This window comes from Macrotis lagotis, chromosome X (genome assembly GCF_037893015.1).
Source record: "Macrotis lagotis isolate mMagLag1 chromosome X, bilby.v1.9.chrom.fasta, whole genome shotgun sequence".
Taxonomy (NCBI): domain Eukaryota; kingdom Metazoa; phylum Chordata; class Mammalia; order Peramelemorphia; family Peramelidae; genus Macrotis; species Macrotis lagotis.
The window spans coordinates 78,044,273-78,067,996 of record NC_133666.1 but is presented as its reverse complement, the minus strand read 5'-3'; the positions used below and the strand labels follow the sequence as shown (position 1 = coordinate 78,067,996).

The following is a 23,724-nucleotide window of genomic DNA, read 5'->3' as shown; positions in this document are numbered from 1 at the left end:
CTTGGCCAAGCTCAATGCTATGCCCATTGTATGACCTGACTTAAGGTGAGAATCTCATTCTTCAGTGGGAATTTATTTCTTGGCAGGTTGAAGATAACTTTTTGCTAGAGTGTGAGAAGGGGAAGTTTGTAGAAGAATTGCAGGTGGTTGTATGCCATGCCCAGGAGATCCTTTATACCCTCCATGGTGGGGAGTCAGCTTCATCAGAATCCAGCAACTACCAAGTAAGCTATTTAGGAAGTTGTGTGTATATATGTGAGTGGGGAAGACTGGAGAGGGGTGTGTGTGTGTGTGTGTGTGTGTGTGTGATGTAGATGCTGGGTGTTGCTATGTGGTTGTGAATATATGTGTGTGTATATTGAGTGTGGGTGTTGTGTATATGTAAACATGTGTGTATGGAGTATGTGGGGGTTGTCTGGACAAAGAAGTAGATATGTGAGTTGATATAAGTGTGGGTGTGAGTATGTATATGGAATGTGAGTGTGTGGTTTTTTGAGGGTGTATTGGTTGGGGGTAAGTTGTCTATGGGAGTGTTCCTGGGTGGGTGAGTGAGGGTGTTGAATTGGGTTATGTGAGTATTTAAGTATGTGAGTAGGTGTGGGTATATGTGTGGGTATGGGTATATGAGTTGTCTCTGAGAGTATTGCTATGTGGGTTGTGAGTGTGGGGGTTACAGGCGTGTGAGTTGGTTTAAGTGAGTAGGAAAGTGTATGGATATGCTGTGTAGCAAAGTTCTTACTCTTGTTTCTTTGTCATTCATCATTCAGACAGGATCAATGGAACCAGCACAGATGAACCCCACGCCCACTCAGGACTGCAGTGAGTATCTGGAATCTTTTCACCATTTGGCAGGAGTTTGCCCCAATTTCCAGAAACAGTATTTGTAAAGAAGGGAGCCCAACTGTTTAGGGAAACTTGCCACCATTTTGAAAGGACCCTTCTGGGACCCATTAGGAAAAAACTAGGCCATGTGTCCCCCACTGGTTTTCTTTCCAAGAGATCTTTGGGACCAGAGAACAGGTTGTGAATGAAGATAGATAGAATTTATCTGGTGACCAGATTATCCTTTGTCTGCAACTCATCTTTCAAATCTCTTTTCCTTATTTAGGCTCCTTGCAACAGTGCCTGGTATCTGACCCCATTCTTGCCAGTTGAAAAATGATGCAGAAACTGGAGACTGATTCAGTTTGGGGACTCTCAAATCTATGTCCCTTGACTCTCTTCCTTGGTTTCTGGCATTTTGTTACTCATTTTGTGGGAGGGGTCAAGTTGGAAACATGCCAGGTATGGGACCAATGGGAACATGATCTGAGCCTCTGCTTTGGTGTGGTAGGCACCTCCATTTTGTGGGTGAGCTCAGCCTGGGGAGTGTTGGTTGCTGTGACTAATCTGGAGTGCACCAAGAGGTTGCCAGTGGTGACTTTTGTTCTTCTAGCACATTTGAAGCTGATGAGAGGCAGCTTTGTGTTTGACCCAGCAGACTCCTTGCTAGGCAATTGAACCTGCCTGACTGCTCTGAAACATCGGTGGTTTTGAGCCGATTGCCTTAGCTCAAGGTCCAAAAGTTTGCCCATAAATGTAATGTGTTTGTGTCTTTTCTGCAGCTGACTCTGCTACTCAGTCCTCCCCAGTTGGTCGCTGGAGGTTCTGTATCAATCAGACCACACGCAATTGTGAACCCCTGAGCCTTCCTGAGTTACAGCTCCTTGCTGGTAAGCTTTCGTTCTCTAGCTGGCTTTCTCCACCAGACTCTTTCAGGTTCTCCTGGCCCCAGCATCCTCTTGTTAGGACTTGGTGCTAGGCCCTGGTGTTGAGAAGGGGCAGAGAAACAAAACCAAGCACTGGGAGCAGTCAGTTTCATCAGTTTTTCCCGTGTTGATTTTGATTTAGACAATCTCAGAATAATCTCTTGCAAACATAAAACTCTTGACTGTGAAGTTACCTGTGACTTCCCTTCTTGGAGCAGCCTCAGTCTTCATTCTCCATTAGATTGAGAATATAGAAAGTCAATCTGGTTTTTGCGATCGGTGAGCAGCGGTGGTGACCCAGAGAGGTACAGCGGAGGTTTCCTGATTTTGGACCCCCAGCGGCCAGATGGTGAAATCCTCCCTGCAGCGGATCCTCAACAGCCACTGCTTCGCCGGAGAGAAAGAGGGGGATAAACCCAGCAACACTGTCCACGTCAGCCGTGCCATGCCAGTCCTCAGCCTCCACAGCAGCAGCAGCTGCAGCATCAAGAGTTCCAGGGTCTCCTTCAATTGATGTAGTAACGTGGATCCAGGGTTTCAGTGGTGCTCCTGATGTCCCTCACCCACCCCTGAAGATCCCAGGTGGGCAAGGAAATAGTCAGAGGGATCACAATCTTTCAGCTAATTTATTTTATTCTGATAATTGGCTGACTGTAACAGAGGAACTAACGTCTAATAACAGGACAAGAATTCTAAATGTCCAGCCCAGGCTTACAGATGCCAAACATATTAATTGGAGAGCAGTGCTGAACAACAGCCTCTACATTGAAATTCCAGGTGGCAGGACTACTAGGTGGTGGAGTGGATAAAGCACCAGCCCTGGAGTCAGGAGTACCTGGGTTCAAATCTGGTCTCAGACACTTAATAATTACCTAGCTGTGTGGCCTTGGGCAAGCCACTTAACCCCATTGCCCTATTGCCTTAAAAAAAAAAAAAAAAGAAATTCCAGGTGGTACTCTACCTGAAGGGAGCAAAGATAGTTTTGCAGTTCTTGAGTTTGCTGAAGAACAGCTTCATGTTAATCACGTCTTTATCTGCTTCCACAAGAATAGAGATGATAGAGCTGCATTGCTCCGTACTTTCAGCTTTTTGGGCTTTGAGATTGTGAGAACAGGGCATCCCCTTGTCACCAAGAGACCAGATGCTTACTTCATGGCCTACACGTTTGAGAGAGACTCTTCAGAAGAAGACTAGATTGCAATGTTTTGCATCTTTAGAGCTTTCTTGTTGTCTGTAAAGATGAGTCTGTGGAAAATTTGTCAATATCAAGTACAGTGCATTTAATATTGTGCTTTGTACGAAATATTATGACCAACTGCTCTAGTGGTTGGATGTTGAAAATTTCAGACTTTTATCATCTTTTCTGGATTTGTCTGCATGTTATGATTGTGCAAATAAATGCTCACTCCAAATTAGCAGTAAAAGAAAAAAAAAGTCAATCTGTCTGAAGCTTGGCAGGCAGAGGGAGGGCAGCCAAATTCACCAGTGAGATCAACAAAGGGTGACATCATTCTGCATGCTTTGAAAAAGAACATTTCATAGTAATACATAGGCAAAGCTTCCAGACCCTCTATCTTCTTTCTTTTCCATGGCTGGAAGCTATTGCTCAAGAGTTTTAAAATGAGCTTCCCTGAACTGACATGGGCTGGACACTGAACACTGCCTAATCCAACAGATATCATGTATAAAAGCTACTTACTGTTCTAGATGGTAGAAACAAGGAGAAAGGGAAACATAGTCTTTCTTCCAGGAGCTCCCAGTCTAATGCAGAGCCATGAGATAAAGAAGACAGTTTCATAGGAAAAGACACTGGGTTGGGGGGGTGGGGGTGGGGAGAGTGAGCCTTTCTGCAATAGGTACATCTTGAGGGAAACCAGGAGGTGCAGTTGGGGAGCAAGCTCAGTAGGGTCTTGTTCATGGAATAGCCAGGAGGCCGATGTCACTGGATCAAAAAGTCACACTGGTGGGAAGTAAGGTGTAAGAAGACTAGAAAGGATGATAGGGGCGGGGGGGAGGGGGACAGGTTCTGAAGGGCTCTGAGTGCCACTGAGCAGTTTGTATTTGCTCCTGGAGGAGCCATTGGAGTTTATTGAATAGGAACCTCTACTTTGGGAAATTGAATTTGGTGACTGACTGGAGGAAAGACTGTAGTGAGGAAAGACTGAAGGCTACAACAATCTGGCCTTGTGGTCATGATGACTACTTGAATGGAGGCAGACTACTTTAGGGTTAGAGTTGGGGTGGCATTTAATGTTACACCAAAACCATGAAATACATCCAAGACCAAACATAGAGCAAAATATCCTATTAGAAACTGCGGTAAATAGACACGTTGAAGGTGAAGTGGCTACAACTTTTGACCTTGAGTCAAGATCTGAGGTCAGGTCTTCCTGTGTGAACCAGAGCAGGGTACTTAAAACTTCTCTCAGCCTCAGTTTCTCCATCTCCCTTGCAAGGTGGTTATGTTGATCAGATGAGCTAGCATGTAAAGTGCTTAAGGTGCTATATAAATGTATGCTAGTTAGCTACCAGGTGAAAGCCTTCTTCTACCTTATAACGGTATCAGCTGGAAGGAACTAAAACTTAGAGAAGTAAGGAAATCAAAGACACTGAGAATATATTGCAAACTGAGAGACCCCAAATGGAAAGAGAAACTCCCCACTAGCTACAAGCAGACATAAAAGGAAAGCAAATGCAAGGATTCTGTGAATACCTACAAGAAATGGAGAGGGGGGAAGAAATGAAACAACAAAAAGCTCTGGAAGAAAGAACTGGAAGGAGAAGAAATAGTTTCAGAGGAAAATGTGGTCAACCTCCTCCAAAGAACAAAGTCCCTCAAAACTATAGACAAACAGACCAAAGAGAAACCAGACAATGCTGGAACAAAATCAAAAGATTGGAAAAAGAGAGCATGTCAGGCCTCTGCCATCAAACACTGACCTCAAAGACAGATCAAGGAGAGAGAATTATTATTAGAAAAACCAAAATGAAAGTCTGGACCCTCTTATTTCAAAATACAATAAATAAAAACTGCCCTGGTCTATTTAAGCCAGAGGGCAAAGTGAAGACAGAGAGAACCCATCATTTACCTCCTGAAAGTAATTCCAACAAGGAAAGGCCTAGGAATGTCACAGTCATTATCCAGAGCTTCCATGCCAAAGAAAATATCCTGCAAGCATCCAGATAAGCAGCACCCAATGCCAGAAAATAGAGGGAGGATCACCCTGGCAAGCCCTGGCAACTTGAGATATAAGCCAGTATTGTATGTCAAGAAGAAATCTTGGCATCCAATTTCCCAGAGGTAACAGTTGCTTTACAGCTAAGGAGAAATTACCCTGCAAAACTAAGTTACCCTAAAGGAAGAAAAAAATGGAGCTTGAAAGGAATAGAATTTCAAGCATTCTTGATGAAATATAGATGCCAGAGTCCAGAGAAACTTAAAAAATATTTCTCTGCGTAATTGGAAGGAGTATATGATGAAGTTGGCCTAATACTGTACTGGGGGAGAAGAAATGAGGGTCCCCTTGGACCTTGAAGATCTTTAAAGGGTACTGAGGGGGTGGAATAAGGAATGGGGAAGGAAGAGTGAAGGGAGAGTTAGGAAAACAAAGATACTTATTTTGAGAAAGAAGAACAGAATGGAGGGACTTGCTAGCTCTCCTGATTGGAGTGCATGAAAAGAAGAGTATAGTATATAAACTTGCAAGAAGAGATGGGGAGACTAAGTACTCTTCACTGAAATGGACCAAGGAGGTAGGTGGACAGTCAGACACTCAGTGAGTGAGGACACATTTGCAGACTGGGAAGCAGGGGGTAATGGGGATGGCAGGGTGTAAGAAAGATGAAAACAAGCTCCAGACCTTGAAACAGTGATAAAAAGACCAAGTTAGAAACCAAACCCTGGAAACCAAACTGCAGCCTGGGAATGTCTGGGGGGGGGGGCGGTGTTGAGCTGTAAGAAAAGGCAGTGGAGCTGATACCAGTAAGTGGAAGCCATGTAGGAACTGGGAGAGTGAAGTGAGCATAACCAGGAGAACTTTCTACAAAGACTGGCCATATGCTAAAAGTCCAACCACTCTAATAAACTGACCAAAGCAATGTCTCTAGAGGACTGATGATGAATTGAGTCACCCACCTCTTGCCAGAGAAGTAATGGACTCAGGGTTACAGAGAGACATTTGTCCAACTCTTTGTGTTGCTTCATTTTGCTTGGGTCTGCTTATTTGTCACAAAGCTTGGAATTTTTTTTTTCATTGGGAAGGTTGGGATTCAGGGGGAGGGTTTGCTGTAGTGATGCCTGCCAAAAAAAAAAGACCACAGAGAGGTGGTTCGTTTTACAAAATGAACAGAAAAGGAAATAAGTTTAATGTGAAATGGAGATTCATTGTGTCATCTGAAACCCTAATTCTTTTGTGTTCTGCTCTGAGTATGGAAATGCTCTGGTTTTGTTTTGTTTTTTTGGTTTTGGTATTTAAGTTCAAAATGTCAAAAAAAATTACCTTGAAGGCTAAGTAGATATTGCTTATTAGGAATGATTTCTTCCATTCATTTAGTAAAGGTTTTATTCTCTCCATAATTGAGGTAGATGGTTCCTTTTTCTTGTTTTTTTGGTATGAATACCAAAAAGTTTATAGATTATTCATCCAGACTTAGTTACATTGCTTTAGGGTTAGGTATGCTGTTTGGCATTCTGATTTTCCCTACCATTTTTTGAATGAAAATTCCTTGTTCCAGTGCAATATAAAAATGAATTTATTGGGGCTGCTAGGTGGTGTAGTGGATAAAGCACCGACCTTGGAGTCAGGAGTACCTGGGTTCAAATCCAGTCTCAGACACTTAATTACCTAGCTGTGTGGCCTTGGGCAAGCCACTTAACCCCATTTGCCTTGCAAAAACCTAAAAAAAATGAATTTATCCAGCAGTGATCTCTGATTCTGAATCTCTTCGGTCTTTTCCCCTTTTTTTAATTTTCATACTTCCTCCTTCATTGTTTCTTCTTTTTTTAGGGTTTTTTTTTTTTTTTTTTGCAGCCCTGTTTGTGGTGGCAAAGAATTGGAAGTTAAATGAATGTTCTTCAATTGGGGAATGGCTTAGCAAACTGTGGTATATGTATGTGATGGAACACTATTGTTCTATTAGAAACCAGGAGGGATGGGAATTCAGGGAAGCCTAGAAGGATTTGCATGGACTGATGCTGAGTGAGATAGATGAGCAGAACCAGGAAAAACACTGCACACCCTAACAGCAACATGGGGTGATGATCAACCTTCATGGAATTGCTCATTCCATTAGTGCAACAATCGGGCACAATTTTGGGCTATCTGCAATAGAGAATACCATCTGTATCCAGAGAAAGAATTGTGGAATTTGAACAAAGACCAAGGACTATTACCTTTAATTTAGGGGGAAAAACCCATTATCTTACTATGTGATTTTACTATCTTTTATACATTACTTTTCTTCCTTGAGGATATGATTTCTCTCTCATCACATTCAACTGAGATCAATGTATACCATGGAAACAATGTAAAGACTAACAGACTGCCTTCTGTGGGGGGTGGGGGAAGGGAAGCAAGAATAGGGGAAAAACAGGTGGCTAGGTGGTGCTGTGGATAGAGCACTGGTCCTGGAGTCAGGAATACCTGAGTTCAAATCCAACCTCAGACACATAATAATCACCTAGCTGTGTGACCTTGGGCAAACCACTTAACTCCATTGCCTTGCAAAACCTTAAAAAAAATAGGGGAAAATTGTAAAACTCAAAATAAATAAAATCTTTCTTAAAGTAGATGATGCTAAGTGTCCACATTCTTGGCCCTTCTCATACAATTGACAGTGAAGACATTTATTTAGGATTGGAAGGCAGCTTCACTTGGTGATGTGGGAATTTCCATCATTTGTGGGATCTGTTTTGACTACTCTGTATGGTAAACTGTTGTTAAAACCTTGCACCATGGAAGATGAGAGATATATCTCCAAGAGGATCTGAATTTTAACCTTTGAATTCAAATGGGGGCTTTTTTTAACTATGAAAATCTCTCCAGAAGGAGCCCCGTATGATGGAGAGGGTCTATACCAGGTGTGGCCCAGCTTTAACTCTTCACCGAACTCCTTCCTTAATCTTTTATTCTTCTTGTTCTAGATTTGGGGAACATTAGCAACAGAGAACTCTCCTCTCAGGACACACTTCTCATTGTGGCAACTAAGCCACCCCAGGCTAAGTCCAAGGATTTAACAGATGGTAAGACTTCTGAATGTGCTGAAGGTTCTGAAACTGAACTGCTAGAGAACAAGATGTCAAGGGTCCATCATGCTCAGATTGACTTTGGAGAGTCCGTCAGCCAAGTCCCTGGCACATATCCAGAATGCCGGGTTGAGGACCACCCTGAGGTGTGTGTGTCTTCCTCGGTGCAGTGGCCTCCTGGTTGTGGCACTTTGGCCTCTCGAGAGGTCCCAGGCCTTGATCCAGCCCCTCTTCATTCCTCCTCAGTGCCTGAGGGAGATGGTGAGAGACCTCCAAAATTAGAATTTGTAGATAACCGCATTAAAACCTTGGATGAAAAATTAAGGAATTTGCTGTATCAAGAGTACAGCACATCTGGTCTCTACTCTGACAGTCAAAAGGACACCACCAACCTAGAGTCTCCATTTTCCTCTTCCTCCTCAGCTGAGGAGACTCTTGGTGGCCCTGGGCTTGAAGTTCTGAGTTCAAGATACCAGAAAAGCCAAGGCAACCCTGCACAACGGACTAGTGTATGGCAGGCCAACACTGAGCTTCTGTCTGTCTCTGCTGTAGCTCAGCCTGCTAAGGTAGCAGTGCTCAAAAGGGAACCACCCAGAATGACTTCTTCTATATCCAGCAAGTTGGGTTTGAATGTAAGTAGCTCTCATTCTACCCCAGTGTCTTCTTCTCTCAGAGGGCAGTGACAAGATCCGAAGCTGAGACTTGGCCATCAGAGGGATTCCCCCACCTGGTGTGCCTTGTAAATCCCTGGTCCTACTGCCAGTCTGAATTCAGTTCAGGCCCCAAGGCTGCCAGGGTGTGGCCTTTGACTCTCCTTGATTGCTTCCAGGCTGCAGTCAAATGGCTGAGGTTAGGACTGGGTGAATGAAGCCTGAAAGACCTTTAGTGAACTGGATGAGTAGACCCTGGGCCAAGGACAGAGGGAGATGGACACATTTATCTAGGGCAGGAGTGGGGAACTTTTTTCTGCCCAGGATCATTTGGATATTGATAATATCAGTTGCAGACTATATTTGGTCAAGCATTTAATTAATTCACACCTAAAAAGCTACTAGATTTATTGAATTTAGAGTTCAACCTGTGGTTGCCTTGGCACCACCAGACCAATATGTAGCCCTTGGCTGGAGGTTCCCACCCCTGATCTAGGGGAAGCAGACATACCCCTGTACTGTACTGTCTGGAGTTGAAAGGCCTCAGAAGCTGAGAATGGAGCTTCCCAAGGGCCCACAGGTAGGAAGGAGTACTCAGCAGATGACTCAATAGCTGTGGGCAGACCCTAACATATACCTAACTCAGTGGTTTGGATTTGTTCGGATCAATGGGCCAGATAAAAATACCTGGAGGGCCAAAATCCCAAAGAACTAGAAGGGACCTCACTCTTAGGAAGTTTCCTGTCAGCCTCATTGTGTTTGTCTTCTGGGCCCAGCTCTCCTTAGAGTAATGTGTCTAATTGGTTTTCTGGGTACTCTAGAAAGAGAGAGTGAATCTTGTTCATTCGTTCCCTGATGAGATTTTACCTGATACCAGCCTCCAGCCAGATGTACCACCTGCTGACTTGGATTATAGGTCTAGTTTAACCAATTGCTGAAACTTTCTGGGTAGGAGAACCTGAGCCAGCCTTAGGACCTTTCTTTCCATTGGCCCCTTTTCGGGATCCAAATAGAAAGTTGTTGAATTCCAGTAATGTCTTGGAATATGACTCTCTCTAGCTCTTCTCAGATTATGTGATTCCCCACCTCCCCCTGAGGAATCCCAATCATAAATCCTTGGGAGTGGAAGGGAAGAAGGATAGATAGATGAAGGGATTTGTATAGCACTTACTAGATGCCAGGCCTTGCTGAAACCCTTGGCAGATATCAGCTTTCATTTGATCCTCACAGAAACCCCATGGGGGGAGGGGTAGTGTGATTCCCATTTTATAGATGTAAAAACTAAGGCAGGCAGAGATGAAGTGACCTGCCCAGGATCACTCAACTAAATATCTGAGGCTGGATTAGAACTTTGGCCTTTCTGACTCCAAACCCAGTACTCCCTTCAACATGGTGCCCCTAACTATTTGCCTTGATGAAAACAAAAGGGGAGCTTCAATCCGAACTGAGGGGGAAAGTAGAGTTCTCATTTCCTCCAGTGAGGTGGGTTGAAACAAACCACGTGCATGAAATCTATTCAGCCCCCTCCCAGTTCTCTAGAAGAGTCTTTGAGCTGTCAGCAAGATCAGTTTGTGAGTTTAGCATCATGTGTTTTTCCTGGCTCTTCCCTTCTTTAGAAGATGTCTACTGATGCTTCCCCTCCAGGGGACCCTGAAGTCTCCCCTGCTTCTGGGTTGAGTGGCAGCGGCAGCGGTGGTGGCGGTAGTGGCGGCGACAGTGGCTGTGGTGTTGGCAGCACCTTCCATCTGCACACAGGAGGTGGATATCTTGGCCTAAGCTTTACATGTCCTAGTCTCAAAAATCCTATTAGCAAGAAATCCTGGACTCGAAAATTAAAAAGCTGGGTGTACAGGCTACGGCAGTCAACTAGCTTTGGCAAGAGATCCAAAGCCCATCAAGGTAGCGTGCTTACAGTCAGGGCCATAGACTAGGTAACATCACTTTTAATTTCCTTTTTCCACCGAGCCTGTGTTTGTGACATATCCCATGACTGCCACTGTCACTGTCCTTTGCTTTCTGTAACCAATTTGTTCCCATTTTTCATTTCATATAGAAGCTCAGGTTGGAAAAGCGTCTTTTGACGCCTAATTCCAAGCTCGGGAACTGGTGGGCTGATTCTCACACTTGCATTGATACCTTGAAAACAATCTAGGCTGAATGAAGCTTCTGCTTTTTTTTTGGGGGGGGGGGTTGACGAATATACGAAATCTTAACAAATACTCTTCTTGTTTTTCATTTGTGTGTTTATTGTTGAACCAAATGTTCAGTGGAGACAGAGATGAGAGCTGAAGTTGCTTCAGAAGTACCGCTGCCTCGGACAGGAGAATCTGCATTTCTCCAAAGGTGTATGGAGGCTGGTTCATTTCAGCGGGGCAGGTTCCAGGTAAGTGTCTCAGTTTAATCTTTTGTTCAGAAATTTGGAGGGTGGGGTTAGGCAGGTGCTAGGTATCACAGTCTCTCTCCATTGACTTCTTTCTGATGTAGTCATGTTACAGTATTAGGTGTTCACTTTCTCTGTCATGGGGCCCTTCTCGTATGCGCCCCTTCCAGGATCAAATGAATGCCATTGGTCCTCTTCCAGATCCTGGGGGAAAGAGATGGAGGGAGCTCAGAATTCAGAGTTCTTTAATGTGCCTTTGGCTCCCCTCATGCCAGTGAGGTGTTGGCAGATTTCCCCTGAGGACATTCTCTCTGCCATGCGACTCTCTTTGTGCCTCACATTGTCAGTGTACTTCAGCTGCCGGTGAATAAAGTTGATTTTTGTGACAAAGACTGTGTCCCCACAAACAGGTCCTGACCAGTCTCAGTGAAGATGCTGGCCAAGAGACTTGGCTTTCTTCAGCAGCCTTCAGTTCTCACCATGAACCTCTCGAAGATGACCAAGCCTCAAGAGAAGGGGAAAACTTTTTGTCTCTCAGCACGACATGTGAGATGGATCCGACCTCCATGACTCCAGAGAAAGATACCTCCACAACAGAAAGTAGTGCCCAGTCTGGGCCTGAGCTAGGGGGGACTGTCTGGACACAGTTGAGCTCTGAGAGTGAATCTTCTGCTCCTCTTGGCCCCAGAGAAGAGTTGAAGGGAAATCCCAGTGAAGAGAAAGTCCAAGAAGCACCCTATGTTCAGACTTCGAGTGCACTCTTCTATTCGCCATCCTCCCCAATGAGCAGTGATAATGAATCTGAAATTGAAGATGAAGACTTGAAAGTTGAACTTCTGAAACTACAGGAAAAGTAAGTGATGCTTTTGTCATCTCAGCCCCTGGCTTTCTCAGCTTGGGATTTGGCTTGGGAGAGGCCCAGAATTTGGGATTGAGAAGCCAAAAGTGGGGAGGATAGACATTCACCCCGGTGGGAAAACTGCAGAACACAATTGAAGTTTTAGAAGCCTCTTGAATGGGGATTAAAAGTTTTCTGATGCCTTACTGGTGTTTGCCAGTAACTGCTAAAACAGCCCAATTTTTCTTGGGGAATTTAAATAGACTCTGTTCCGTGAGTTCCAAGGGCCCTCAGCACTGGCATCCAATCTGACCCTTCTCTAACTAAGAATCTGCCAGGGCCTTGTCCTGGGTGAGAAGGAAGGGCTCCACGGGGCTATGAAGGTGGGCCCAAGGGCACCTGGTCAGGATCCCAACACCATGTTGAGACAACCCTGTTCCCTTTTGCCAGAGTTAGCATTTTCTTTAAAATATTGGATAGTCTGCCCTCTTCCATACGACAGCCCTTCAGATACTTGAATACAGCCAGCATATCTTCCCTAATCCTTCTCTTCTGCATTGGCAAGTTTTTCCATGCCTCAGTTGCCTCATATTTCAGTGTCCTCTGAGACTTCTTCCAGTTCTGGATCTGTGAACCCAGATAGATGGTGGTGAAGGACTGGATGAAAAGGTTCTGACTATTTTCTCATCTGACCATACTTGCTCTTCTGGCAAGCTTCCTGTAAATGCTCTCAAGCTTATTCATGATCTTCCAGAATTGAATGCAAGAGTCCCCCGGGTAGCAATCAGTCTGTGACTTTGGGCCTGTAAATTACACAGACCACCCCCCCAAGATCTTTTTCACATGAACTTCAGGTAATATTTGCTTGTCAAGGTAACATTGACTAAAGTCCTCACAATTAGAATTTCGAAACTTCTGCAGTTTTGTCTTAATGAAGGTATGAAACTGATATTCCAGTGTATGGAGAAGGAAGGGATGTTTCTCCCCTCTAAACTAAACAAAAAAATAGAAAAAAATGTTCATATAAATTCACAGGAATTGATCCAGCTCTGTAAAAAACAGCATCTTTGGGTTTGTCTTTTCTAATTGCACACCACTCTTCTCTCATTTTACCTCTCAAATAAGTGGAGTGAATGAATGAATGAAACATTTCTGAAGTGCCAAGCATTGTGACAGTTCAGCCTGGCTCTTGAGGGCCTTGAATGCTTTTTTTTGGAAACTCAGAAGATATTTGCCTTCTCTTTATCACGCCTATTCTCTCCAATTGAGAATGAAAGAAACACAAATTTCTGCCTTAGTCATTTCCCCAAAAATATATGCCAATCCCCTCAGAGTTCCTCACTTCTCTGTCCAGAAGTGGATCAATTACATATATCACTGTGAGGTCCTTGGTCATTGTGTTGAGCAGTTATTTGTCATTACAATAGTGTTGGCATTGTAATCATTGTCCATCCCCCTGGTTCTGTTTATTTATTTCCCTCAGTATCAGGTCATACAAGGCTTCCCATACAGGTCTCTCTAAGGCCTTCTACTAATTGAGCTCTAATGTTCACTAGTCCACTGGTATATTCGTTCATCTACTGTAATTTGTTAAGCCATTACCCAGGTGATGTAGAAGAGGTGTCAGAATGAGGTCAACTGAAAAGGGCCCCCCCCCCCCCGTCCCTTCAGATGTAAAGGTCAGACAGGTGGTAGCACATTTTCTTAGCTGCCTTTTCCATGAATTAAATCGTGTTTGTTTCTACAGCATCTACCAAGGTTACTCAGTAGTCTAGGGGATGCTGCTTTTGTCAGGGCTCTTGAGTGACCCTGCCCAGCAGTGGAGGTGGGGACTGCTCGGCTCTTCTCCCCAGGGCTTATTCCTCTTGATGCTGGCTGTTGGAGCTAGAGTTAGTGATCTAGAGGACACTGCTTTCCCCCCCCCCCCCCGCCCCCAACTCTTTTTGGTTTGGTGTCTTAGGCTGTCTCCATCAGGGTCTGAGGGTAGTGTGTGGCCTCTATCTACATGCCTTTGTCAGACCCCTCCTGCCCTCCCCACCCCCACATTGTGGGTCAGAGGGTGGATTTGGAGCTCCATCTTTCAGATTGCAATGCAATTTGCATATGTCTTTCTCTCTGCAGAGCAGCATACCACCTAGGGTGATCTGTTCTGCTGTTCTGCAGTAGTTGTTGGCTAGCTAGTTTCTCCTAGCTGCTCTGTCTTCTAGGACCAACCAGGAAAAGTTTCCTCCTTCCTCCATGTGACATGTGGTTCCAACACTTTGATACTGCTCCTAGGGCTCCCTGAATCTTATCTTCTCCAGGCTATCGTCTAGATAGCACAAATATTGCAGCCTCTTCACCTTCTTGACTGCTCTCTGATTTAGTGATAGCCCTCCTAAATAGTGAGGCCTAGAGAGTAGAAGGCTTTCCTGCTCCTGGCTTGATGCTACCCCAGATGGCAGCTGTCCACTTACACCCCCCAGAACCTTTTTAGACAGACTACTGTCCCATCTAGTGCTTCTTAAGTGTCAGATTCAATCCTTAATTCCTCCCAGCCCCTGCCACCTAATTGTATACAGTTGTTGACCCCTATGGTTTGAGAGGGGTTTATGACAAGGAAGCAGGGAAGACCAGAATGATCATAGACCAAATTATCCTTTCAAACGCCCCCCCAAATCACATGATTCTATTAGTAGGCATGGAAAAGACCTTTGAGCAAACTTAACCTAACAAACCCAGGAGTACACAGGCAACACCAATACCCCGCTGGGAGCAGAGTACTTTTTTCTGGGCCTGGAATTTCACAGGGATAAGAACCTCCCCAATGAGGCATCTCCATCCACTGGTCCAGGTTGGCACCTTCTTTGGACAGTGTGGTTTCAGAGTTGCCTTGAGCATTGCACCAACATCAGTCAGACTAACTCACTATATCCCATCCTCTGTTCTTTCCTGATAAGAGAGATAGAGGCAAAGAGGGGGCCACTCAATATTGAGTTCTTTCTCTGCAGATTGATAGGTGGTGAAACTCAAAGGATGGGGAACTGACCTTGGAATCAGGATTGAAGGTGGTTTTGAAAAAGGCCCCCAAACTGCCTGTTGGTCATGTGCTTCACTGCTTCTGTCTGTACTTACTTTAACTTGGGATTTCTCTTTTGGGGTTCTCCAGACACATTCAGGAGGTCGTGACCCTTCATGCTCAGCAAAATCAGGAACTTCAGGAGCTCTACAATCGCCTCCGGTCCATTAAAGACAGCAAATCAGAATCCTCCGAGCTGCCTCTGCAACCTGCATCTCCTCGACGTCCAAGATCTTTCAAAAACAAACTCCGAAGCCGCCCCCAGTCCTTGACACACATGGACAATGGTATTGTTGTTGCTACAGGTAAAAATGGGAGGGGGGAGGTTGTCTGAAGAGCCTCCCCATGGCCCACAGAAAAGTTTTATAAGTAACAAGGCCACACCTCTCTTGGAAATAGGACCTCAGGGCCAATGGGTGGTCTTGATAAATTTTTAAAAGAGAAGTGCAGCCCAAGAGTTTTTCTGAGTTTTCCTTGAGGGATAAAATAAATTGGGGAGGGGGGCAGTGGCAGGAGAGTAGGGAGAAGGAAAGAACCTACAGGGCCTGCACAAGTACCCAAGTGTAGACAGAGGTAGAGGTAGATCAGTTAGGACTGTTGTAAGAGTTTGTTTCAGGGGCAGTTAAGTGGCACAGTGGATAGGCCCTGGAGTCAGGAGTACCTGAGTTCAAATCCAGCCTCAGACACTTAATAACTACCTAGCTGTGTGGCCTTGGGCAAGCCACTTAACCCCATTTGCCTTGCAAAAAAAAACCTAATTAAAAAAAGAGTTTGTTTCAAGGCATTCTCAGATAGAACTCTGTATCCAAAGGGAAGCAAACTTTATTGGTGGCTTCATGTTGTTTCCCTCTTCCCAGCTGGACCTCATGTGCCCTCTTACAGTCAGTGAAACAGATTCATTTGCTTAAACTTTTTGAAGCTACCACCAGCATTCTTTGAGAATGATACACATTTCTTAGAATTTTTAGGGGCTCCAATATTTTCTGAACAGAAATGCTTTACTGGGTGTGCTCTTGGAAGCAGGGCTGTCATTTGATTTGGCCTTCAGATCCCAAGCACCCGACCATTCTTTCCTGCTCTCAGTCCTGCTTTATGCTGGATCTGCCCAGGAATGGATACCCCATCAAAGAATATTGAGTGAACATCTTCGTAGCCTTCGAGGAGCTCAGATACTGTCATAGGGGTGAATGAATGGTGGCTAATAGAAACCCTATGAAGTCAATGGGAATTGACCTATTTGAGAGCTGAGAGTCCTGAAGACCAGGGGTGTACAATAAGACAGTAGTGGATGTTCCAGGGCCAGCTGCGATTCTCACTCAGATTTCTGGTCCCAAAGTTTAGGGCACCAAAAAAACCCAAAGTCTAGGGCACCTTCCACAGTACTGCTTGTAAAAGATAAAATGATAGCTTTGGGTTTATAGCGTCTTCATTTCTGAATATATCCATCCCATCTTCACTACCCAGAAAGTCTTGCCTTTGAATAGAAAGGAGGCAAGATTAAGCCCTGTTCCTAATTGCCCCCTATCTTGGCATTTTTCTGTCTCTTCAGGGACATGTTCATTATGAAGTATTCAGTTTCATTTTAAAAATTATTTTCACGATATCTAATTGAACTTAAAATAATGTTTGTTACCTGCCTGGCCTGAGTAGTCAGCAAAGGGCCTCCACATAAATGTTCACCTGGGGTTCATTTCAGGCCCCCCTGATTTTCCGTTATTCTTGCCTAAGAAGTAGTCTGGGACTCAGCTTCACTCCAGTTCTTCTCACCCCCCAGTGCCAAAACAATGGGAATTGGGGAAGCCAAGGACTCCTTGGGAAAGATCATGCTTTCTAGTCCCTAGGGCAAGTTTGGATGCTTTGTTCTCAGATCACATCCTTTGAAAATGGTGATATATTATTTCCAAGCCATAGCCATCTGCGTTGATGTTATTGGGAGAAATTCATCTGTAAATGATCACTTGGCAAAATAGGTCTTAGGTCAATCAAGCAGATAAATCCCCTCTTTTTGAATGAGGCATTTTTTTTTGCAAGGCAGTGGGGTTAAGTGGCTTGCCCAAGGTCATACAGCTAGGTAATTATTAAGTGTCTGAGGTCAGATTTGAACTCAGGTCCTCCTGACTCCAGGGCCGTGCTCTATCCACTGCGCCACCTAGCCACCCCTGAATGAAGCATTTTGCTTGAATAGTTTCTCCCAGTGCCATGGATTTGGAAGATGGACCTAGAATTAGAAATGGCATTAAGACTTGAGATCATTGGAAAGGAGGAAGAGGAGGCAAATGGAAAGGGAGCAGGAACCAAGTCAAAGAAAGCAAGATTACAGCAATAAATCCAACCTGCCTCTGTTTGTAGAGCCCCTTATTGTGGGATTCCAAAAGACCGCTTGTAGAGTCAGGTCTTCTCCTTCCCTCAGTTTAGCTTTGAAAACATTTTTCTCCACATGATGATCAGAGCCTCTTGTGGTTCAATTTGAATTCAGGTTTGACAGTTGTTGCTTTATAGACTGTGTTTTCCCACTGTCAAAATAAGGAGGGAGGCCTTTGGGAAAAAAAAATATGTCTCAGTAAGTGTCCGCTGTGTGCCTGCTTCTGCTATGGGCTGGGTATAGAGAGAAAAGTGAAACAAAGTATTAATCAATTGATTCTGGGAAAGCAACCAGGAGGTCTTGAGGAAAGTCATCATGCTGTTTTGCTGAGGTATTTCCCTGGGAGTCACTATTGCCTTGGTTTCTGATAACCAAGGGCACTTACATTCAACTTCCCTGCTCTTTGTTCTAGACCCACTTTGCATGGTGAATAGCGCAGCATCCTGTCAACGGTCGCCAGCCAGCAAGAAAGGCATGTTCACCGATGACTTGCATAAGCTGGTAGATGACTGGACAAAAGAAACTGTGGGAAATGCTCTCATTAAGCCAAGCCTGAACCAGCTCAAGCAGAATCAGCACAGATTGGAGACAGACAACAGGAACAAAGGCTATGAGGTGAGTGGTTGAGTCCCAGATCCAGCCATGTCTGGGATCAGGTGAGTGCTACCACTTGGACATATGTAGTTAGGCCTGAACTTTGCAAAGCCAAATGTCTGTCTGCTATGGTGACTGGGTATTTGCTAAGTGAGACAATCTGGCTCCCTCCAGGAGGAGGCAGGCTAAGCAAAGCTAAGCAAGGACTTTGACACCCCATTCGGCAATGCGTGGTGTTCTGCTACCTGTGAATGAGCTGCTGTGACCTCCAGGGGAGTCTTTTCTGGATTCAGTGAAGAAGATCTTAAAGATTTGGGGAGAAGTACTTCTGTGTGTTCAGGAGCTAGACTTTTTCTGCCCATGGGAGCTCAGAAAACCCTGGAGAGCAATGAGAGCTGTGTAGGGAGTGCTGCAGAAAGGGATGGCTTGGGAGAACAGGAAAGGTCTTCAGACTCCACTGGAGACTAATGAAGTGCCAACAAACTGATCTTTTAATTTTTGCTGTTCTTTCCATCAGAACCCTTCATCTACGGTGGCTTATACATCAACCTGGATCTCATCTCTCTCCCAAATCCGTGGCCCTGTCCAAGCAGCCTTGCCACAAGGAATCTCCCTCCCAGCCTTCCCTGGAACCTTGCCTTCTTATGGAGTACCACACACCTGTCAATATCACATTGTGGGCACTGCTGGGTACCCAGTGCAGTGGGTGGGAATTTCAGGAATGGCATCTCAGTCAATAGTGATCCCCAACCAAGTGGTAGGCCCTTTCCAGCCTGGGCTGAATTTGCCGGCCTTTTCATCTGCCTCAGTGCAGAACTCTGCCCCAGGACCTCCTGGGCCCAAGTGAGACCACTGGTCAGGAAGACACCCCCCTCCCCCTCCTGCTTTGGTGTACTTGTCATTCTGTAGAGATGTGCACTTTGTACAGCAGGTGCTGCGCACGGATATCATTTTTCACTCCAGATCCTACTTCCTCTTTGATACTTGACATTTTTAAAAATGCTGATCAGAATGCTTTGGGAAGCTTGCCTTTTTCATCCCCATCCCCAGGAAATTCTCAACCAGCTGTTGAGAGCTCTTTTTCCCCAGTACCAATTGGCCTTTTGTGCCTGTCCTCTTCCTGTCTCCTCTCCACACACACACACACACACACACACACACACACACACACACACACAGAGTTCAGCTTGGTGAGCCTTGTCCATAAATTTCACAGGGACCACTTCACATAATTTTCACAAAATGGGAGCCATGTTATGACTTTCTGATGGTCCCCTGTCCCATTGAACTTCTTGTGTTGTAATGTTGAATTTAAGCCAAGGCTTATCACCCTGGGCTGGTGGGAATGGCTACCTGTGACCACCTTTGGGTACATGGACAAAGAGAATCATCTTGCTGATGAATCCCTGGCATATGTCCACTTTGGAATGAGTGCTTTTTTCCCCCTATTGTCCCAGGTGTAGGAGCTGAACAGCATTCTACATAAAGGTTGGGAGGGCTGAGGAGAGAGCAGGGAATAACTAATGACTGGGAAAATTCCTTGATTCTGCTCAAGAGGTTCATCGATCTTGTTCTCTGTATATGCCACACACACTACATTGTTTTCTGAGCAGCTGAGAAATGTGTTTGGCTGTGATGAATTCCCTCTATAAGGGTTTCTTGGGACTCTTAAGGGAGGGGGAAAGGGATTAGATTCTAGCCCCATTGGTGAATGTATCCATCGGAAAAGCCTTAATCTCCTGGCCTCTAGAAGGGGTGTCCTTGGCCTTTTTGTCCTTTAGTGAGAGCATAGGGGAGGGGAGAGAAGAGGCCTGGGAAATAACAGTTTGTCTAAATAACTCCAGCTCCGAAAAGAACAGCTTGTGCATTTGAAAGGATTTGAGCATTGATACAGAGTTTTTTTTGAAGAAGGCAGACAGGCATAGTTCCTTTTCCTTTCCCGAAATTCCCCACAAGGCCAACTTGGAGCTTTCCTGGACTTGGCATCTGGAGCCAAAAGAGCCTCGATGCCTAGATTTGCCTCTCAGGCACCTAGAAGTACTTGAATTACTTCCCTTCAATTTGAAAGGTTTCAGGACTTTTCTCCATATCTGCGGTCCCCTTATAGGTCTCTTTGCCCAGTTTAGGAACCCTTTCTTCTAATCATCAGTTTTTACTCATCACAAATAGGATGTAAAGAGTGTTTCTAAAAATTGTTCCCTGAGGCATATCCATGACTTCAAGTGGCAGAGATGACTTTCACTTGGTCTACTTGTTAATGCCTCCCCTCTAACTAGAACCTGACTCTCCCCGCCCCCAGGTATGCCAGGAACAAACCTTCCCTAGTCAAGAGTTTAGCATGGGACGGTGGCGTAACATTACCAACCCTAATCCAGCACCACAATAGACATCCATTGTGGCATCTTTTCTAATGTTCATTGCATTTTCAGATCCCTGAAGATTTCTTTTCCATTGGCTTTAAAGGCAGTGTACCTTGGCATGCTGATATATAAAATGCTGCCAGTAATGCAGCCTTTCAGAATCGGTACTCTTTTGACCAGGAAAATTTTCTCTAAACCACAGCCCCACATTTTCTGTTCTGAATTGACTGTGGAATTGGGCTAAGACCTGTAGCCTCTGAAGGTCTAGTCCGTGCTCTCAAGCATCACAAACCCTGAGGAGGGACAGCATCACTAATGATGGTCTTGGATGTTGTAGGTGCCACCTCTGGGTCACAAAGAATTCATCATTCTTGTTTGCCTGCAGAATTCTGGCAGTGCCTTGTGATAATTAAATTTTTTTCAGGTTTTTACTGGAAAGATTTGAAAATGTTGGAGAATATCCTGCTGTCTCCATGGTGAACATAGCAGCTAGGGATAACTTGATAGAGATGTATGGGGTTATCTCTAGATCTTCCTCTATAAACATACGTAAAACAGTGAGTCTGTTAAGTTGAAGAAAACTATTCTTTATAGCACTGTTTTTATTTAATTCATTTTTTCATTCCTTAAAAACATTTCCTTTAGAGTATAGGCACTTTGTAAATACTCAATAGTTTTCTACTTAGGGATTTTGCATTATTTCGTAATTTTGCTAAATCAGATAACAGTGCCGTTTTCACTTTTTCCTGAGGTATGTGAAACTCTTCTTCCCCCACCCCCCAATTAACTCAAAGTCAAGCTGATAAAGCAATCTCCTCAGTGTATCCAAGAAACTGCCTCTGGCAGGAGGCACAAGCCTGTCTGTTGAGCATCCCGCCTGTTTCCAATCTTGCCTCACACCCCACCCCCACCCCAACACACCTGCCAGTCTTCACAAAGACTCCTCTTGGAAAGGAATCGTGTTTTGTTATATGTTAGCTCAGCACGTGTATTTCCAAGTGCTAGATCTTCATCCTGAAATGTGTGAACTGTTTCATGGGTGACATACCATGAAGCATAGGAAACCAGCCCGTAATGAAAAGCTGAGGCAAATAATTCTTACATGACAAATCACTGTTCCGTTTTTTCCTCCTTGCCAATTTTTATACCAAGCATGAATTCTAATGATTTGACAGCAAAAAAAAAAAAAAAAAACCCTCTGTGTAAGTTAGGCACTTTTCTGCTGTGACTTTTAGATTGAGTGTGGCTGGAGATGTACAGTCGGATGGAATGTATCGTTTTTGTAAGCCCGGGTTTGGTTCTAGTCCAGTTCCTTTTCTTTATCTACCTCGTTTTCAGTGCTGTTTGAGGTGCACAAATCGACACAATTGCCTGTGAATTTTTATTTGGGGGTGGGGGATGTTTGATTTTCAGTATTTCAGCCTAGTGGATCCCCCCTCATCCCCAAGCAGTGTGAGCTTGGGGTTGGGGGGAGGGGGGCTGGCCAGTCCATATTCCCCCATCAACAGCCTCTTTGAAGTCAAGTGGCATGAACTGTGCATCTCAATTAAAATAAGCTTTGGGGGAGGGGGGGAAGAAGGAACATTGCAACTTGATTTGTGGTTAATCCTATGGAAATGCGTTGAAAGCAGTCCTCCGCAGAATGTTTCGAATCAGGCAACCCGAGGTCTCCCCTCCACTCTGCCTAGCTCTTCATGCAACAGGAGATCATCGGAAAAGTAACCCCAACCCTGGCCCGATGTTAATGTTACCAAACGCCGAAGCTTGAAGGGCCATTGGAGTTGCTGTTTGTTGACTCCGAGGGCTTCAAAAGGATCTGATTGAATTAGATTTGGGGAGAACGCAGGAAGCAATTGTCAGTTACCCAACCTTGGTTTTCAGTGTTTCGTTTCCTCAGCCGCATCACTGGATAGATATTCCAGAAATACGTTGATCGACAGTTTTCTATTTCCTCATTCAATCTTGTTTGTTCTGAGGAAGTGGAGTGTTTGCAGGTAAAGGGGTCAGGCCCTTTTTTTTTTTCCATAAGGACCTTCCATTATTTTGATTGCCTTTTGCCCCCCCCTCCCTTATTTGATTAGATGAGCTTTGTGGAGGGAATCAAGCCAACCACCATTGGCATGTGCACAGCCCTAGGTTAGCATTGTAAGAAGGGCAAGCCGAATGTGAAGCTAGAAATAATGAAGGAGATAGCCTTGAAGCCCAAATCTAGACCCTAGAAAAAGAATGGGACATGGGGGTTTAGGGCTTGGGTTTGGGAGGTGCTCTGGTGGCCTTTCTGATGAGTAGAAGCCATTGGGCAGTGAGGTCAACACTGGCACCCAGTCTCCCCCCACCCCCAAGTGCTGACAGTCGTGAGGTAACTCTTGGGGGGGGGGGGAAGAGTGCAGAGGGGCGCTTTTGCCCGAGGGAGCTGACTGCCTGCCTTTGAGAGCCTTTTCTCGCCGAAGCCATGGGCCCTACTAACTGAAGGTGCCTTTTTTTTCTTTATAGGGGCTCCTTAGGCAGCGTCTCTGGGTGCAGGGACCTCACACAGATCAGGTTTGGGGGGAGCGCAAAAGTTCCCCTCACAAAATGCAGAAGCGTCTTGGCCTCGAGGGCTGGGTGGGTGGGTGACACCGGGGTCCAAGTCTTGCTTCTGGAAAACTGTAACCTTCGTTTTATTTGTACTGAACCATAACAAATGTTTTCTTTGGGTGGGGGATTTTTATTTGGAAAAGGAAAATAAAGGCTGTGTTCATGGAGTGTTGGTTCTTTTAGGAGGAGACCCGCGGGACTTCCGGTAGCCATTTGCCGGGGAGAGGGGTCAGTCCAGAGGTTTCTCTCGCACCCCCTTAGGTCCCACATTCGATCCAGCCGTGTCCCCCTAACCAGCTCAGTAGTGTCTCCCCCGTTTGCCTCTTGTTACCACCTCCCCTCCCCCAAGGAGATGCGGGCCTTCCAGGAGTCGGGGTGCGGTGGCAAGTGGGACGCCACGCTCCCCTAGAGCTTGGCGCTCCTGCACTTCAGGCTGGGGGAGAGGTACGGCACACGGGCGTCCCCAAGCTGGCGGGGGGGTGGGGAGAAAGGAGTGATGAGGCTCCGAGGAAACGTAGGCGTGAGCCTGTCTCGGGGTGTCTGAGTGGGCATTGAGAATAACAGGCGAATGACAGGCCAGAAGGCAGAATAAGGAACCCTATGTTGGCCATCCAGTTGGCCGTGGCCACGACACAGTAGGTAATGGCAGTGGGCAGAGCTGAAGTTCGGGGAATAACGGGAGGCATGTCTAGTTCCCAGAAGAACTCATTGTCTTTCCCCTGAGATCCCATGGCCTGACTAATCTCTGGGTGTTGAATGCGCCATCATCCTTCCAGTCAAGAAAACTGAGAACAAAAGTCATAACTTTGCATTCTGTCTCTAAACCCCAAAGTTACCCATCTCACTGCTACCTCCACAACCAGATCTGACTCCTTCCCAAATACCTCTCGCCTGAGCAATTAGGGCCCTCATT

At 45.2% G+C, this 23,724-nt stretch overlaps 1 protein-coding gene and 1 pseudogene across 8 annotated transcripts in view; both read left to right on the top strand.

Annotated features, from left to right (window-relative positions):
* The window catches only part of WNK3 (WNK lysine deficient protein kinase 3), a 63,967-nt gene extending 41,141 nt beyond the window's left edge, over positions 1-22,826 (top strand). For 4 of the 8 annotated variants that reach the window (XM_074208552.1, XM_074208557.1, XM_074208549.1 and 1 more), the window contains 10 exons: positions 87-224; positions 768-819; positions 1,605-1,712; positions 7,891-8,624; positions 10,259-10,400; positions 10,910-11,025; positions 11,433-11,875; positions 15,009-15,223; positions 17,693-17,895; positions 18,392-22,826. In XM_074208552.1, coding sequence (XP_074064653.1) covers positions 87-224; positions 768-819; positions 1,605-1,712; positions 7,891-8,624; positions 10,259-10,400; positions 10,910-11,025; positions 11,433-11,875; positions 15,009-15,223; positions 17,693-17,895; positions 18,392-18,721 — 2,481 coding nt within the window. In that variant the 3' untranslated portion in view covers positions 18,722-22,826. The remainder of the gene's footprint in view (positions 1-86; positions 225-767; positions 820-1,604; positions 1,713-7,890; positions 8,625-10,258; positions 10,401-10,909; positions 11,026-11,432; positions 11,876-15,008; positions 15,224-17,692; positions 17,896-18,391) is intronic. The other 4 variants (XM_074208556.1, XM_074208551.1, XM_074208553.1 and 1 more) reach the window with 4 other exon arrangements.
* LOC141503325 (ornithine decarboxylase antizyme 1-like) lies at positions 1,746-3,543 on the top strand (annotated as a pseudogene).
* Positions 22,827-23,724: the final 898 nt, after the last annotated feature.